Source organism: Gymnoscopelus braueri, assembly GCF_963280865.1.
Source record: "Gymnoscopelus braueri genome assembly, chromosome: 21".
NCBI lineage: Eukaryota > Metazoa > Chordata > Actinopteri > Myctophiformes > Myctophidae > Gymnoscopelus > Gymnoscopelus braueri.
This window is the reverse complement of record NC_137623.1, coordinates 21224191-21239905: the sequence shown is the minus strand read 5'-3', so window position 1 is coordinate 21239905 and position 15715 is coordinate 21224191. Positions and strand designations below refer to the sequence as shown.

The window sequence follows — 15715 nt, the reverse complement described above, 5'->3', positions numbered from 1 at the left end:
TGGAGATGTAGCAACTAGTTTATGAGCGGGTCCTAAATATTTAAATGAAATAAATTGGGCATCACACACAGCAAAATATGGCAAGATCAGAAAATAGAGTACCATTGTGTCCCGCCTTTTGCGATGTCCTCTCCACTCAAATCTACCAGCACCTGCAATAGCACAAACAATTAAATAAATTAACATATTACCTATGAAACAATTTCCAGTGGTTTTAAAATGTCGTGACCATATGACTTATTTCCTACTGTTTCAGGGGAACAAAAATCACAGTTAGAGGCATAGGGTTAAACCAGTTTCCAGCTCTTGTTTCCAACTCAATGGTATCTAACCTTCACACACAGTATGCAGTTGTCCTCTCGGGCTATGGTATCTAAACTCTGCGACCTCATTAATGCGTCACGCGCTGCAACAAGGCAGTGCTGAATCAAGTTTGTGTGTTACTGTATTGCCTATATCTCACCTCAAAATGTTGTCATAAAATATATTTCAGTGTACTGTGTGTGTAAGTTTAATCATCTAGTGCAGTGGTAGGCAACAGGCGGCCCGTGGGCCAGAACTGGCCCGCCAGCGTTAATATCTGGCCCCGACAAGTAATTTTGTAAATAATTGACAACAGCTGACTGACAGTCCAGGTAGGATATGGACAGCAATAGCTTTGAATTGATTAAATCAGGTATGATGAACAAATAGTTCTATTTACGTTCTTTGAATGTTATGTTTTCACTGTCAACTTTCCTCTTGAGACTTTTGGATGAAAATCTCCTCTCACGTTTAAAAAACACACCAAAGCTGTGTTTCACATGCCTTAAATGATACATTGTTTCTCTCCATTCTAAGAGACCTTGAACCATGAAAGAGCTCTTGTTCGAAAAGGAGTACTGTCTGTCTCCAGATAAAATGTTCACTAAATATCCTCTAAGTGAAACATTCAAGGATGACGCCTGCACAAAAAGGATTAGATAAGCATTTCTGTGTGCACCTGTAACATTTGATTCCACATGCTTTTTCTGTTATACCACATCTTTATGTAGTAACTTTTATAACAATACAGTTATTATTATTTATATGTTTGTTTGTTGCAAGTTCCACGTCCTAAATTAGCCATTGATTGTGTTCTGGCCCACCATCTAATGTCTTTGAAAAAGTTTGGCCCGAGGCCAAACTTACTTGCCGACCACTGAGTAGTGTCTAGCATACATGTATCTCAATGCCTCTGAATCATTGGAATCATATTTCTGTGTGGAAGAGGGATTGTGCTGTTTTTTGTCATATTATCGAGAATGAGAACGTGACGTCACACCACGTTGAATTGTAATAGTGCCGTTCCTCACAAGACGCCGCCCTCATCCATTGTGCGACATTGTGTGACTAACGCACGTTCTCCATAGGTTGGAATTGGTTTGGAACTGCCCATGTAATCACATATTTTGTTTGACAGGAAGTCATTAAGATCCGACTTTTAGGGACTTTTGAACAACTAAAAAAATGGATTAGTTTTTTTCTTTGGAATCTAATGTTAACTATGTATAATTTGAAATGTCTCATGGGCTTTGAGCCACTAGGCTCATACCTCCTCAAAGTTCTAGGAGCTGTGAGATTAATCTGTCACAGCGTTGATTGATTGGTCCATAAATTCTTATACTATAAACTAGTATTAAATTAAACTCAATGTGCTGTATATAGCCTTGTCCTTTTATTTTCACTGTGTTTTGTCTGATGAATGTCTTTTAACCAAAACAGGATGTTTTAAATGTAAGAGAATAAGAATTTTAAGAAACATTTTAATGGAGTGCATTAGAAAGATTGTCATGCTGTGTAACATGATTTTATTAAGTCTTTTTGGCAACTTCTCTGCCGTTTTTCTATACAAAACCTACTGCTCAAAAGGAATGCCAGGGTCCTGGCACTCAGGCTGGCACCCGATGATATTTTGGAACGCAAGTTGTCAGTCATAAACTGTATTTATAAACCTTCAAATACATATAAATAAATACATTTCCGGTACATGTCCGGTGCCTATATCATCTTGACGCAAGTGACAGGGGCAGACACTCGCAAATAAAAATTGCGTTCAAGAATGTTTAGATAAGTTGTCAAAAACATTTATGTGGAAAGGTTATCGTGAAAAATATATCAGTGAAAGATTATAACAAGTAACTTTTGTTTAATTAAAAAAGTTACACAGTATGACTTTAAAAACAAAATCATTATCTAGACAGGATAAATAAACATTTCAGCACTGACCAGAGAGTTTTACACAACTTTCCTGCTCAGCACGAGTAGTACATTTCACTTAATGAGTCAGCCCCTGAGTGAACAGCAAACCCAATATGAAACTCCACATCAAAACTGGAGATTTAAGGGTTGCTTGCTGCACAATCAAATCCAGAGCGTTCATTTAATTCTCGGAATGTAAAACATCTTTTAATTGTATTTTTTTATACATCCACTCAGGATGAAACCAACCCTCAGGATTTAGCTGTGTGGCCAATGCCATTAAAGAAGTAAAACAACAAATACATAAAAGATAACAGTTACCTTTCCCAGAAGTCCTTTGTGTTTGGAGAGAATGCTCCCTCCATTCTTCACAGCAACATCCAACGTCCTCCTGTGGAGCTCTACCATAGATACACTGAACTCAAACCTGCACACAACCACAAAAACATATGGGAAAATATTTATGACAAAACTATTTTGTACTTATGGTTTGTGTTTGTGTACTTTGCAAGTTGAACCTGTAAACATATTTTGTATTATTTGTGGATACAGAGTTTCTATAAACAATTGGGAACAGTAAAAGTACAAATGCAAACCAGTTATTACGTGGTTTACAAGAAACACACACGTACGCACGCACACGCACACACACACACACACACACACACACACACACACACACACACACACACACACACACACACACACACACACACGCACGCACACACGCACACACGCGCACACACACACACACACACACACACACACACACACACACACACACACACACTATTTTACATAGGTACAAAATACTTTTGGCATTAATTTGAGCCACACATGCAGAAATGTGTCACTGAATGTATGATTTAGTTTAGACATGACACATGTATTGATGGATTTGTTCATAAAAGTGGCAATGGACAACATTCAGCCACTAGATGGCGCACTTTTATAACAACTCTGTTGCATAAGGTTTGATATTACCCAGTCACCAAAGGTAGCAATTATGTAGTCTGCAACATTGTAATGTGATGGCTGCCTTCCAAAAATAGGCTAATAAGTGCCATATCCAATGAAAACACATGATTAAACACATTGAACACAATTCTTATTATTCTTATTCGGAATTTCTCACTAGGCCATGGGCCTGTGTAACCTTGCACAGCAGCTGGCCTCACGAGATCACAGAACCATCTGTCTGACAACTCTTCAAGTTACGACCCTCTCTTGCCCTCTGCAGACAACCCCCGTCTCAGTGGAATACTGCACTGAAGACAGTGCACACACCACGGGAGCCACACAACGTCATTTAATTTTTAATTGATTCAAAATGATATTGTAGATCAAGCTGAAAAGGGCAATCCATGCGGTAATGATGACAGTTAACAACAACCAGACTCACTCCACTGAAGACAGACAGTCATTTGAGTGATCAAAAACCCTGTTTGGTATTATCCCTTAACTGACGTTTTACGGCATACAATATTTACATTTACATTACATACAATATATTCTTTGTAAAAAAAAAAAGGTTTGAAATGTTCGAGCGTGTGTTTTTTTTATAACAAAATGATTGTGAAATAATATTTTTTATAATTTTGTGAGGGCAATTTTGTGGGCAGAAAAAAACACAACATTCACAGGTACAAACAGTAGGCCAGTATTTACAGCAGTAAAATAGGTGTCTAAAGTGAACTCACGTCTGATCATAAATAGGGTTTAGGGTCTTCTTGATTGTACCAGTCTTCCTTCTCCCTGTTCTGCTCTTGTCAGGTAGCAGATACAGCCGGATAAACGGATCTGAACCATCCTTAGTGAAAGCTATCAAGTTGCTGAGGACACAAGAAGACAATGTTTTCAATGCCTGTCACACGTTACCACCACAATTCCTTGTTTTGCTGACTGAAACTTTAGACAAGGGCTAGTTCAATTCTAAGCAGTGGTGTAAAGTAACTAAGTACATGTACTCAAGTACTGTACTTAAGTAAAATTTTGAGGTACTTTCATAGTTACTCATAGATTTGGATTATTATTACAAAACATACATTACCGACTTCAGCCCTATCACTTTGCTATTTGAAAATAGCAGATCTACAAGCTAACAACATGAGCTTGTAGATCTGCTATTTTCAAAAGATTTTTATGCATTACGAAAACTTCTGAAAATGGGACATTCTGCATAATTAATGCTTTTTTAACTTTCGGTACTGTTTACTGTAAGTATATTTTGATGCCAAAACGTTTGTACTTTTACTCAAGTGAATTTTGAATAAAAGACTTTTACTTGTAACAGAGTATGTTCTACAATGTTCTATTGCTACTTCTACTTAAGTAAAACATTTGAGTACTTTTTTTCCACCACCGATTCTGAAGACAATACATTCTGAATGGACTTTGCTAAACATTAGGTAGTATAATGTTTTTGCATTCACAGCTAAAAAATGAAGTGCAGCGAGCGCGGTTTCTCTCACCGACAGGCGTGCACCACCACAATGAGCTTGTTCCTCTGGGGGCTGTGTCTCACGGTCAGCTGAACCTCTCCCAGAGGGTAGTGACTGGGGCCAGAGCCACTGAAAAAAAAGACACCACATTCTTACTGTAACATTGTTGCATATCTCTACCGTACGTGTAGTAATCCAAAAGTTTACACGTGTGTGTACATGCAAAAAAGATATATATATATATAATAATTAAGTAATAATACATACAATAATACATTCACCAAGGGGTTGTGGTATATGGTGTTTATATCGTAACTACGGGTGTCGTTGGCGCGACGCAAAATGGAGTGCATTAAACATTAGCCATGATATAATAGGATTTATCACGGCCTTGATGGGGTTATTGCTTTAATACTGTAACATGGCTGCTACTACCAGCAATTACTAGCCACAATCCACCCACAACCAAAAGCATTATGTTGCTAACAGCAACCTATCCTCATTATACAACAGAGAACCCCAATGCATTTCATTATGGGGAGTTCTAACTCGACTGTGAAACTCTAGTGTGAAATAATGTAAGATGAGGCATTTACTTCTGCAGTTGGCGGAGTCTTTGCTGAAGTTCCACGGTGGCAAAGGGCAGGGAGATGTCTGAAGCCAGGCTGATGCTGGACTCATTATGAGGCAGGTGTTTCTGCGAGCTGGAAATACAACAGTCATTCAGGTTGGAGGTGCTCCGAATGGGACTGGCCGAGTACGGATCGCCGTCCTTGCGGTGGAGGGTGAGCGTAGAGGTGCCGTGATTGCGATGGAGGGTGAGGGTAGAGGCGCCGTCCTTGCGGTGGAGGAGGTTGAGGGTGGAGGCGCCGTCCTTGCGATGGAGGTTGAGGGTGGAGGCGTCTATCGGTGAGGCATTAGGGGCGGGGCGGGGGAGAAGGGTCTCTGAGGCGGAGCGTTTCTGGGTGGGGGTAGCGGAGGGCGGCTGCATGGTCACGCTGGATTTCCTGACCTGGACTGAGGACGGTTGGTCTGATGTGCCCTGCTTCTCGAGGTACAAGATCTATGGCAATGACATGACAAGATTACTTAGAGCAGTGGTTCTCAAAGTTGTTCATGTCAACTGGACCCCCAAATTATTATTATTATTATTATTATTAGCCCACAGACCCCCATTTGAAAATATATGCCAGGGACCCCCATAAGAGAAGATTTTTATGGCTCTAGCAGTGATTCTCAACCATTTTAATTTCACAAACCCCGAGTTTGACATGCATTAGGGCTACGGACCCCCATTTAATGGTATTTCTATCTCTAGGACCCCAATTTATATTGTAAAATCAATGTTAATTTAACTCTGAGAGTATACAAATGGAACCAAATGAACCCGTTAGGGTCCCCGACCCTACTTTGAGAACCAATGACTTAGAGCAACGACGAACTGTGTGTGCAACGTAACAGCTGTCAGTTTCTTTGGCAATGTAATGTCACAGATAAGACCTGAATCATTTAAATTCAAATACAAATAAAGTAATTGCTGTAATAACTTCCTGGAAATGTACTTTTACCGTACTCAAATTTCTAAATACTTGACATGTGTGTGTAAGCTATCATATAGCCTTCATATACTGTACGTATGATGCAATATGGTGCTGGTGAGTGTAACGCCAAAATAAGGTGGCATATAATGATGCATTTAGAATATTTCTGAAACTCCCAAGATTGACTAGTGGCAAGTGAAATGTTTGTGACCAGTAATGTACCCCCACCTTTCATGCTGTAAAGAAGAATTTTATGTATAGATTTATGTGTAGGCTGATGGAGTCAATGTGTCAAGAGTTTCTGCGCTTCGAGTGGAATCAGTCTAGTACTCAGGGCCAGGCTATCTCTGTGTTGTTGTCTGTTTTGTATCTCTGTTTTTATATGGACTTATTGTGTCTGAAATAAAGTTTATTATCATATGCATGCAGTCCATCGTTACCCTCAGGGCCATCTTGAGCTTGATGGAGGAGCTGGGGCCAGAGTTCTTGAGGGGGAAACTCTGAGTTAACGTCATGTCCTCCTCGGCCAACAGGCAGCTCAGGGGCACTGTCAAATTACCCAGGGTGCACTTGTGCTTGTCATCCTTCACCTGGGCATAAAATGAATAATTTACACCTCGATTACTTCCACCACTTATGGAGCATTTCATAGAAGACAAAAAAAGTACATTCTGTGGATGAGACTGCTACTATGTATGCAGTGTTGCTGTACCTCCAACTCCAGCTCTTGTCTCCTGGGGTTGTGAACGAGAAACGAGAAGGCCTCCTCCCACAGGGGTTCAATGGTCTTATACCGCGTCTTGGGTCATATGGGGATAAATTCATTACATAATGCATGGAAAGTAGTTATTTGAAAGAATATTATTAACACCAACTAAGAACAACTACAGAAATCTGCAACGTGTGAAAGAGCTAATCAAGAACCACAAAGGTCACACCCTGTAAAGAATTGTTAATCTGAAACAGTTTAAAAGAAAGCTCATCAAATTAAGCAATATCTTCTTTATATATCTTGTGTAATTCATTTTACACTCCCGTCCTCATTATTAGTAATATTATTGCATATGCCTAGTGTATAGCAGGGGTCTTCAACAGGGGGTCTGGGACCCTTAGGGGGTCCTCAGAGTTACTACAGGGGGTCCCCCAAATCTTTGTGTGATAGGCTTTTTTTTACATTAACCACTTGAACCCTAACATCCCTCTTCTGAGGAGAACTTTAGCCAAAAATAGCAGATCTGCTATTTTTGGCAAAGAAGTATAGGTGTAGAGGAAAAAAAGCAGACCTAATTTAAAAACAATAGTTATATAGAAGGGGTCCCTGCTTCATCTCTCTCTCAGCTAGGGGGTCCCTGGCCTGAAAACGTTGAAGACCCCTGGTGTATGGTATATAAAGTAATAGCCAGCACTCCAAAGTCCTTCTGGTACTTTTAATTCATATGCGCACGGACAAACACATCACACACGGACGCATTTCGGCCGAAACGCGTCCGTGTGTACTGTGTTTGTCCGTGCGCATATGAATTAAAAGTACCAGAAGGACTTCGGAGTGCTGGCTATTGCTTTATTTATTTACTGTGAATCTTTGTGAGCCGTGCACCCGCAAACTGCACCATATACAGACTGAGAGTGTGCTCTTTTTTATTTTCTATAGTGTATATTATCCCGGTATAGTACAGGAATTACTGTTTATTATTTACTCATGAATTCATCTGGTTTCTTAAACCTCTCCTTACTGTCATGATGTTGTTTTTATTTTCTAAATGAGCTAATAACAAACCAAATTAAACTTGTCAAGTGTTGTGTATGGTACATTTGTTGATTTTATAGAAGCATAAAATCAGTATGGGTTATATTCTTTATACCTGGTCATTTTCATTAATGTCAGATTAACAACAAACAATATCAAAGGATTTATCTGAATTCTTCCATTCAATTATGTGGACAAATATATAAAAAATGAGTAATGGTAGATAGTGGCTTTCTGCAAGATTTTCAAGCAAAAATACAAATGATTTCTCAATAATATAAGTCACGTGATGGATTGAAAGCTTATTTCAACCCATTTCCCGATTAAAATGCTGTAAAAAGAAAAAGCATGGATGGCGAGTATAAAAATAGTGCCCGGTTCAAATATGATTATTGTGGGAGGTCACGGCCCTGAAAAAGTTGAGAACCACTGCATTAGATGAAAAATACATTTTGTTTTCCTCACCTTACTGTCAAAAGATTTGTGTCCAACAGTAAACTGGACATAAGGGCTGGGCTCACTGCTGCTTTTCTTTCCAGACTGTGAGGAAATCAAACAGAGGTGGCACTCAGTGTTACTGCGAGGACATCACCATGGGGAACAGTGAGAGCCTCATTCACTTACAATACAGTACAGTACATCCAAACACAAAAGCAATAGATTCCAAAACGTCTCCACCACCAGTTTGACAGGGAACGAACACAATCAAGAGGTTTTGACAAGCAAGGGCAGCAAGCAGAGAGAAGGCTACCAAGGAAACTGCCAAGCAACTGTTAAAGTCTCCCTCTGCAATGCATTCTAATCTTAGCACCGTGTTCTGAACGTTGACAACCAAGAAGGGTATTATTCAGCGAACGTTACGGATTAATAATAGCCTACGGAAATACCTGCCTGACTGATGACAATGGAGTTTTAAGTTACCACACTGGATCTCTACCCTTCTGGCAGAATGTGTGAATGTTATAAATCAGCTTAAGAAACAGGAATCTGGGCAAACCACCATACTGTATTACAGCACAACTATTTTAGGTTTTAAGAAGAGGTACAAAATGTACTGTGTGATCTTGCACGTCTTGAGGAAGGTGTGAGTTACAGTACAAGGTTCTAAAACACACCAGTATACCTCCAGTACATTTCGATTGAGCAATGACAGAGGGTTTTGAGGGACAGAGGGTTCTAATCTCTACTGTCTACCTAACCCACACTCACATTCTATTTTAAGAATAACAGTGCGCAACATTGGACATTTCCCGTGCAAGACCAGGTGAGAAACCATAGAGAATTCTTAGTGAGAAAGGTATAAAGTCACACAATACATAGAGTGAAGCATAGCATTACATAACATACCATAAGCATTCCAACATGTGATCATCCAATTTCATGCATTTAACCCTTTCAGACCGAGAACGCATCTGTGCCATTTTAAGATTTTTTTTAAACGTGAAAATGTGTGCAAATCTTTGAATATCTTAGCGCACATTTTTAACTCTGTTACAACTTCTGGGGGGTCCCTGGAACAAAATATTTTGAGATGGGGGTCCGCAGCCAACATTTTTGGGGTCCTTGACATGAAAAGGTTTGAGAACCACTGATTATAGCAATATATGTTAGGATTTAGATGACATTTGCAGAATCCCCAGAAGCAAAGATTTGAGTTAAACATGTTTAAAAATATATTTAAAAATATATATATATATATTCAAAGATTTGAAAAAAAAACAAAACATTAAAAATAGCAGATCTACAAGCTCATAGTGCGCTATGAGCTTGTAGATCTGCTATTTTTTAATAGCCTAAAGAAATCTAAAATGACACAGATGCTTCCCCGGTCTTAATGGGTTCAAAAAACTAATTGATAAATAGTTGTGTTGAAGAACAATCATCACAATCACTTGATGGTGCACTTCACGGTGAATAGAGAAAAGACACCCAGGGGCTGTAAATCTGCACATGCAGTGGAGCTTCTCCCACATTTACCTTCAGGGCCTTAAAGACAGAGGCTTGCTTCAACCCATCATAGTTGAAATCTGACAGGTTGCTCTTTAAAAGCACAGAGAGATGAAGGAGAAAATCACGCCCACGGTTAGTAGGTAAGGAGTGATTCATGTATGCTTTTGATGAGGCACGACTACAACCAAATTAGGCTGGAGAAACTTTGACCACCGGGGCATTGAAATGATGCGTGACGTGAGGAATGATTAAAACCCGGGGCACGGCAGCCTATGTTACTGGTGACTTTGCAGGGGGATTTTTGCACAGTAAAAGCGTTCGTTAATTTAAGTGTAAAAGTTGACCAATTTAGGTCCACTTTCAGTCAGAGTTAAATTAACACTGGGGATATTGCTGCGTGGCAAAATCGAGTGCAATGGGGGGGACTGACTGAGAGACGAGGTCTGCAAAGTGCAAACTCATGCTTTCCTTTTGGAAAAGGCAAAGATGAGCTCTCGACAGGAGACACTGTGTGACTTTTAACAAACTGTCCAGTGTCCAACTTCCATTCCTTTTTCAGTAGGATACACACTAATTGGCTCACTGCAACGTGAGATGAAAGAAAAGATGAAAAAGATGAAAAAACTTAACAACCAGGTGCTCACAGGAGATATAAAAAGGTAACTATAGTAAAAACAAATGTCAATGGCGTTCACGGATCAAACGGGATCAAAACTAAAATGTGAAATAACAACAGACGATCCCAGCACTCAGGAGTAAAAAGGAGGAACAGCCTTTATTTATTAAAAAGCAACTGCCACAGTTGGCAGTTGCCTTTTAATAAATAAAGGCTGTTACACCTGAGTGCCCGGATCGTCTGTTGTTTCTTCACATAGTACTTCAGGTGTTTGATAACTTGAAACTGAATTATCAGGATCTATAAGTGTGCAATAATTGGAGAACCAGTCGTCCATTTGCCCCCAAAGCCTTTGAAGTGGTTACTCAAAGGTTAAAATGTAATTTAGATAGCATGTTATGTAGACAGATGCCAGGTTCATTTGTAGACCTGGCATCCTATAGTGTGTACAGTTTCAATGTACAGATTATAGATTTTTTAATTTATACTGTTTAGACTGATAATAGGTTCTTGGTTTACCTATGATCCTAGATTACTATTTCTATGCATTTGATGTATTACCTCGCGTTTTCCTTGCTTACTATAAATCGCTCTGGATTAAGAGCGTCTGCTAAATGCGTCTGCTAAATGCGTCTGCTAAATGCCTAAATTGAAAGTTGTAAATTGTTTTACCACTTTCAATTTGCATACAATTAGTACACTTTCCACTAATTAATTAGTTTTTCCTAGTCTTACTAATATGTCGGCTATATTCACCCTGAATACCTTGCGTGGTTGCCTACTGTATATTGTACCATGTGTAATTGTGTCTTACTAGGCTTTTGAGCTAGCTGTTATTATTAGACATACAGAACACGTTCATGTAGTCATTTGGGGCATGCTTTAGGGAACAAGTCTGCAGGACTTTTGTTACTGTTCAACCCATGCCAATGCACACTACTAAATGCAATACACACGGCTAATGCTATCAGGATGCAAAGTTCCGGAGGGACTCACAAATAATGTCTTATACTCTGAGGTATTTTTCTCACAAAAAACTAGGCCAGACGCTCTCCTCTCTCTTAAGTTTCCACAGCCCAAGCTCCCAGTGAAGACGCTCTTGGATGAAAGATGGGAAGAGGAATAGGGAAGGGGAAGAGTTGTGAAATTGGGCTAGCTGTGAAATTCACACGTCCTCAACTAAGGGCTAAAATGAGGACTTTGGAGCAAGGATGTTGAGTCGTGATTGGTTTCCTGACCAAACCACCATGACCTGTCTCCTTGATTTGTATTAGTGACATTGTATTGTGTTTGCTGATTTCTGTGTTGTAGTTAGCCTATAATAGTTTAAGTAGTTTAAGTTTTATTTCATAGTAATGTTCTAGTGTTTTCTGTTTTCCTTTGTTGTCTCGTCTTACCAGTACTGGGTGAATTATATGTTGTTCACCTCTATTAGTCTAGACTCTAAGCCAATCATGAGTTAATTGTCCATCTGTTGACCTGTGTACTGTCAATCTTTGTGTAGATTGTCTATTTATACACTCCCCAGTGTTTTCTGTTCTTTACCAGTTTGTTGTGAATATGTCACAAGTGTTTGTCCCTAGCTCCTTGTTCTCTTGTATAAATCTCCTTGTGTATATTCCTAGTGGTTGATTTCCTAGTGATTTTCTTGTGTGCCACAAAACTCCTCGCAGTTGGGTTCTTTTCCCCTGACTCACTCTTGACAGCATTGAACTTTTGCAACAGTAAGATGACATTTCTACTAGATCCTGTTTCTTTTTCTGGGCCAGGTTTGACATAGAGGATACATCTCATCCTATGTTAAGGAGTTCAGCTGGAATTCAGAATGTAGATTAGTACAAATTTCATACAAAGGGGAAAGAAACATAAAACTTAGCTTCTGAAATCTCAATATACATTATACTGTGCCAGTGTTTTTCAAACGGTTTGTGCCCACGGCATGTCAAAGGGCAAGTCAAAATATCAAGGCACACCTGTATTAATATCCGTGCCATATAGCCTCTATAACACGTCTTCACAAATGTTTAAAAACAGCAAAAAAAATTGATCTACCAAAAATTACAATTAAAGCAAAAAGTCAAAATTCGTGTGTATGACATGGCCAAAACGGGGACACCAGGCTGATATGGTAACTTTTTGTATAGTTGTATGGGTTGCAATGTGTAATTGTCATAAAATTCCAAGGCACGCCTGGACTTGACTGACGGCATGCCGTTAAGAGAACCACTACATTATGCAATACAATACAAGGAAGAGCACGTGAAAAGAATGAACAATAGTCACAGTGTTGCCTATGTTTGCCTACAGTTCAAATGTGTTGACAGTGTTGTATACTGGCACGTCTCACTAAACTGGCGTTTATTTGAGTAGCCTCTGTTACAGACTCAAACTTAGGGTGTAGGTCACAACGCTTCGCTTTGTGGCGTGTTGTAAAAAAATGTGAGTACTTCTTCCACCACTGGTGAGCAGTGCTATATAACTTACTGGCAGGTTGTTTGCTGAATCCAGGTGGACTACCAGCAGAGCGGAGGACAGCCCATCATTGGCCAGGCTCCTGTCTGCACGTACGCTTCTCAGCACCTGATTGACAAGGAGAGGCAGCAGTTATCTTAGGAAAATGATCACCGACATGAATCTGAATTTTAATCCATTAAGACCGGGAACGCACCTTTGTAACCACTTTAACCATTATATTATACTTTGACTATTCAAAAATAGCAGATATACAAGGTCATGGTGCGGCACTCTGCTATTTTTGAGAAATCGTGATTATTATAATTTTTTTACTCAAATCTTTGCTTCTGTGGGGTCCCTGGAACAACATATTTTGGGATGGGGGTCCGTAGCCAAATACATGTCATTTTGGGGGTCCTTGACATGAAAAAAGTTTGAGAACCACTGATATTATAGCAACATACGTTTTTTCAAAAAAACTGTAAGGATTTAGAAGACATTTGTAGAATCCACAGAAGCAAAGAAAAACAATGTCTTTAAAGAAATATATATATTCAAAGATTTGCACGAATCTTCACGATTTTTCCAAAAAATTGCAGATCTACAAGCTCGTAGCTTGTACATCTGCTATTTTTGAATAGCCAAAGTATAAGATAATGGTTAAAGTGGTTCAAATCTAAAATGACAGATGCTTTCCCATACCAGTCTTAATGGGTTAATTAAAAGCAGTGAACAGTAACACCTGAATGGTTCTAACATTTCCTAGAGTAGAGTACTGTAGTCACACATCAGAGAGCTCTCTACCTGGTCCAGCTTATCAGGAATGGAGAGCAGAGACAGCCACTCGAGCTTCAAGTGTAGTTTCCCCGTCGACACCTCTTCCAGGTCAAACCACTGCGACAATTCAAGTTCCAATCATTTATTAGCATTTAAATGAAATGTCAATTGGACATTGTCTTGGGTGTGTGCTCGGGGCAGACAAAACAAATACAAAACAAATACATATCAGCATGAAAGATACTCAAACAGAATAAATAATACGCGCACACACTCACTCTCTCTCTCTCTCTCTCTAGGAGACACAGTTAAGTTCCCCTGAACCAATGAGGTGTTAAGGGCCTTCACTGCTTTAGGATATGATGAAGAATATTAGGCCTGATAGCTATTGTTTGGGTACAGCCTGTCTTGTTATGGTACACCTTGTCCTTGTAGCAACTAGCTGTATATAGAATATACTGTGAAGTTGTTAACATAAAGTTAGGTGACAGCTACTGAAGAAAGATGCTGGTGGTGTATACAACATACCAAGTTTTTTCTTTATTTTTATGCACATGTACATTTGATTTGATTTGATGGTGCTCTTTTCATTTTCTTTTTGCACTCTTTCTTTAATTTTTTTTATCTTTTCTTTATTCTATTGTTATTACTTATGCTGCTGCATTGTCTGAAGGAAACTGAACCAAAATAAGTTTTACTCTTATGTACCTGTACACAAGATGTAACAATAAAGTACAACCTTGAACCTTGAAACTAGTAGATTGATTGATTGCTTGAATACATTATTAACGGTTTGCAAAGACAAGCAGAGGGAAGTACGGGCAGGTAGAACTATGGTCTGATCCCTGAGCTCGTAGGCAGAACTACTGTACCACCGACAAAAGGTGCATTGGCTGGATTAAATTATTATTATTATTATGATATAAGTATATTTTCAGACCCATCAGGTTTACATACAAGTGCTATGAGTTACTGGTTGGCAAATCTTGACCAATTATTTTCAATGCTATCACTACAGCATAGGGCTTTCACGACTAGAGATTTTTACTGATCGACTAATTTGACCCAGTGGTAGTCGACTAGTCGACCAGTCAATATTTACATTTTTACCTATTCTTTTTTGTTTTGCCGTTGTTTTAATGCCATTACTATTATTATTATTATCCTCCTGCCTTTTTTTCATGCGGTTTTAAGGGAAGCGCTTCTGGCACAGCAAGGATCCTTAAAAGGGGGTTATTGCCCAATAATAGACTATTATTGGGCATACTTTTGACCCCCTTTTGATAAAGATACAGGCAGGAGGATAATAATAATAGTAGTAATGAGCCATTACTATGGCATTAAAACAATTCAACTAATTTCAACTTTTCAACTAGTACGTAAGGTAAGGTCGACTAGTGGTTATACTGAAAGCCCTACTACAGCACCATTAAGCTACTTCCCGTCAGCTAAGCAGTAGACTAGAGAATGTGAGATCACAGCTGTATTTAATGAAGTCTTTAATTGTTTTGTGTTGGATACTGGAGTGCTAAAGCATCCCTTCGGAGCTGCAATACTTTTAGCGGGTAAATGGGATTAGTGAAAGTTCATTTGTCGTTATCAGTCCAACCGACTTAATCGCAAGACCGTATCGGCGGACGCAGTCCAAGGTTTACCTCGTCGACCTTCTGCTCTTTGTGAAGCTCAGTCATATCGATCATCAAGCTATAAATCAAGAAAGATAATTACAAGTTAGATGACAATCAGCGAGGAGAGAATCACCCCAATTTATCTCAGCATTGAAGCCCACTATATCGATTTAACTGCCGATGGGGAGCTTCGACCGCAGACCAAGGCAGTCAGAATAAAATGTGCCCGATGGCATTGTTACAGCCTTGGGGGCAAAATCAATCCGCTTTTCCCTTGGATCTGAGACTCCAGCAAAAAGAGGTTAAGCTCCACTGTAGCCAATGAACGTCCACAGGTCACA

At 39.3% G+C, this 15715-nt stretch overlaps 1 protein-coding gene across 3 annotated transcripts in view; it reads right to left on the bottom strand.

Moving 5' to 3' along the window:
• The window catches only part of esyt2b (extended synaptotagmin-like protein 2b), a 52949-nt gene that overhangs the window by 1325 nt on the left and 35909 nt on the right, over positions 1–15715 (bottom strand). The window contains exons 11-22 of one of the 3 annotated variants that reach the window (XM_080417965.1): positions 15402–15450; positions 13774–13863; positions 13000–13095; positions 11512–11613; positions 8415–8489; positions 6915–7001; positions 6643–6792; positions 5258–5724; positions 4692–4790; positions 3921–4052; positions 2542–2647; positions 103–152 (exon numbers count right to left, since the gene is read on the bottom strand). In XM_080417965.1, the coding sequence (XP_080274091.1) occupies positions 103–152; positions 2542–2647; positions 3921–4052; positions 4692–4790; positions 5258–5724; positions 6643–6792; positions 6915–7001; positions 8415–8489; positions 11512–11613; positions 13000–13095; positions 13774–13863; positions 15402–15450 (1503 nt within the window). Of the gene's footprint in view, positions 1–102; positions 153–2541; positions 2648–3920; positions 4053–4691; positions 4791–5257; positions 5725–6642; positions 6793–6914; positions 7002–8414; positions 8490–9926; positions 9990–11511; positions 11614–12999; positions 13096–13773; positions 13864–15401; positions 15451–15715 lie in introns of all 3 variants that reach the window. The other 2 variants (XM_080417966.1, XM_080417967.1) reach the window with 2 other exon arrangements.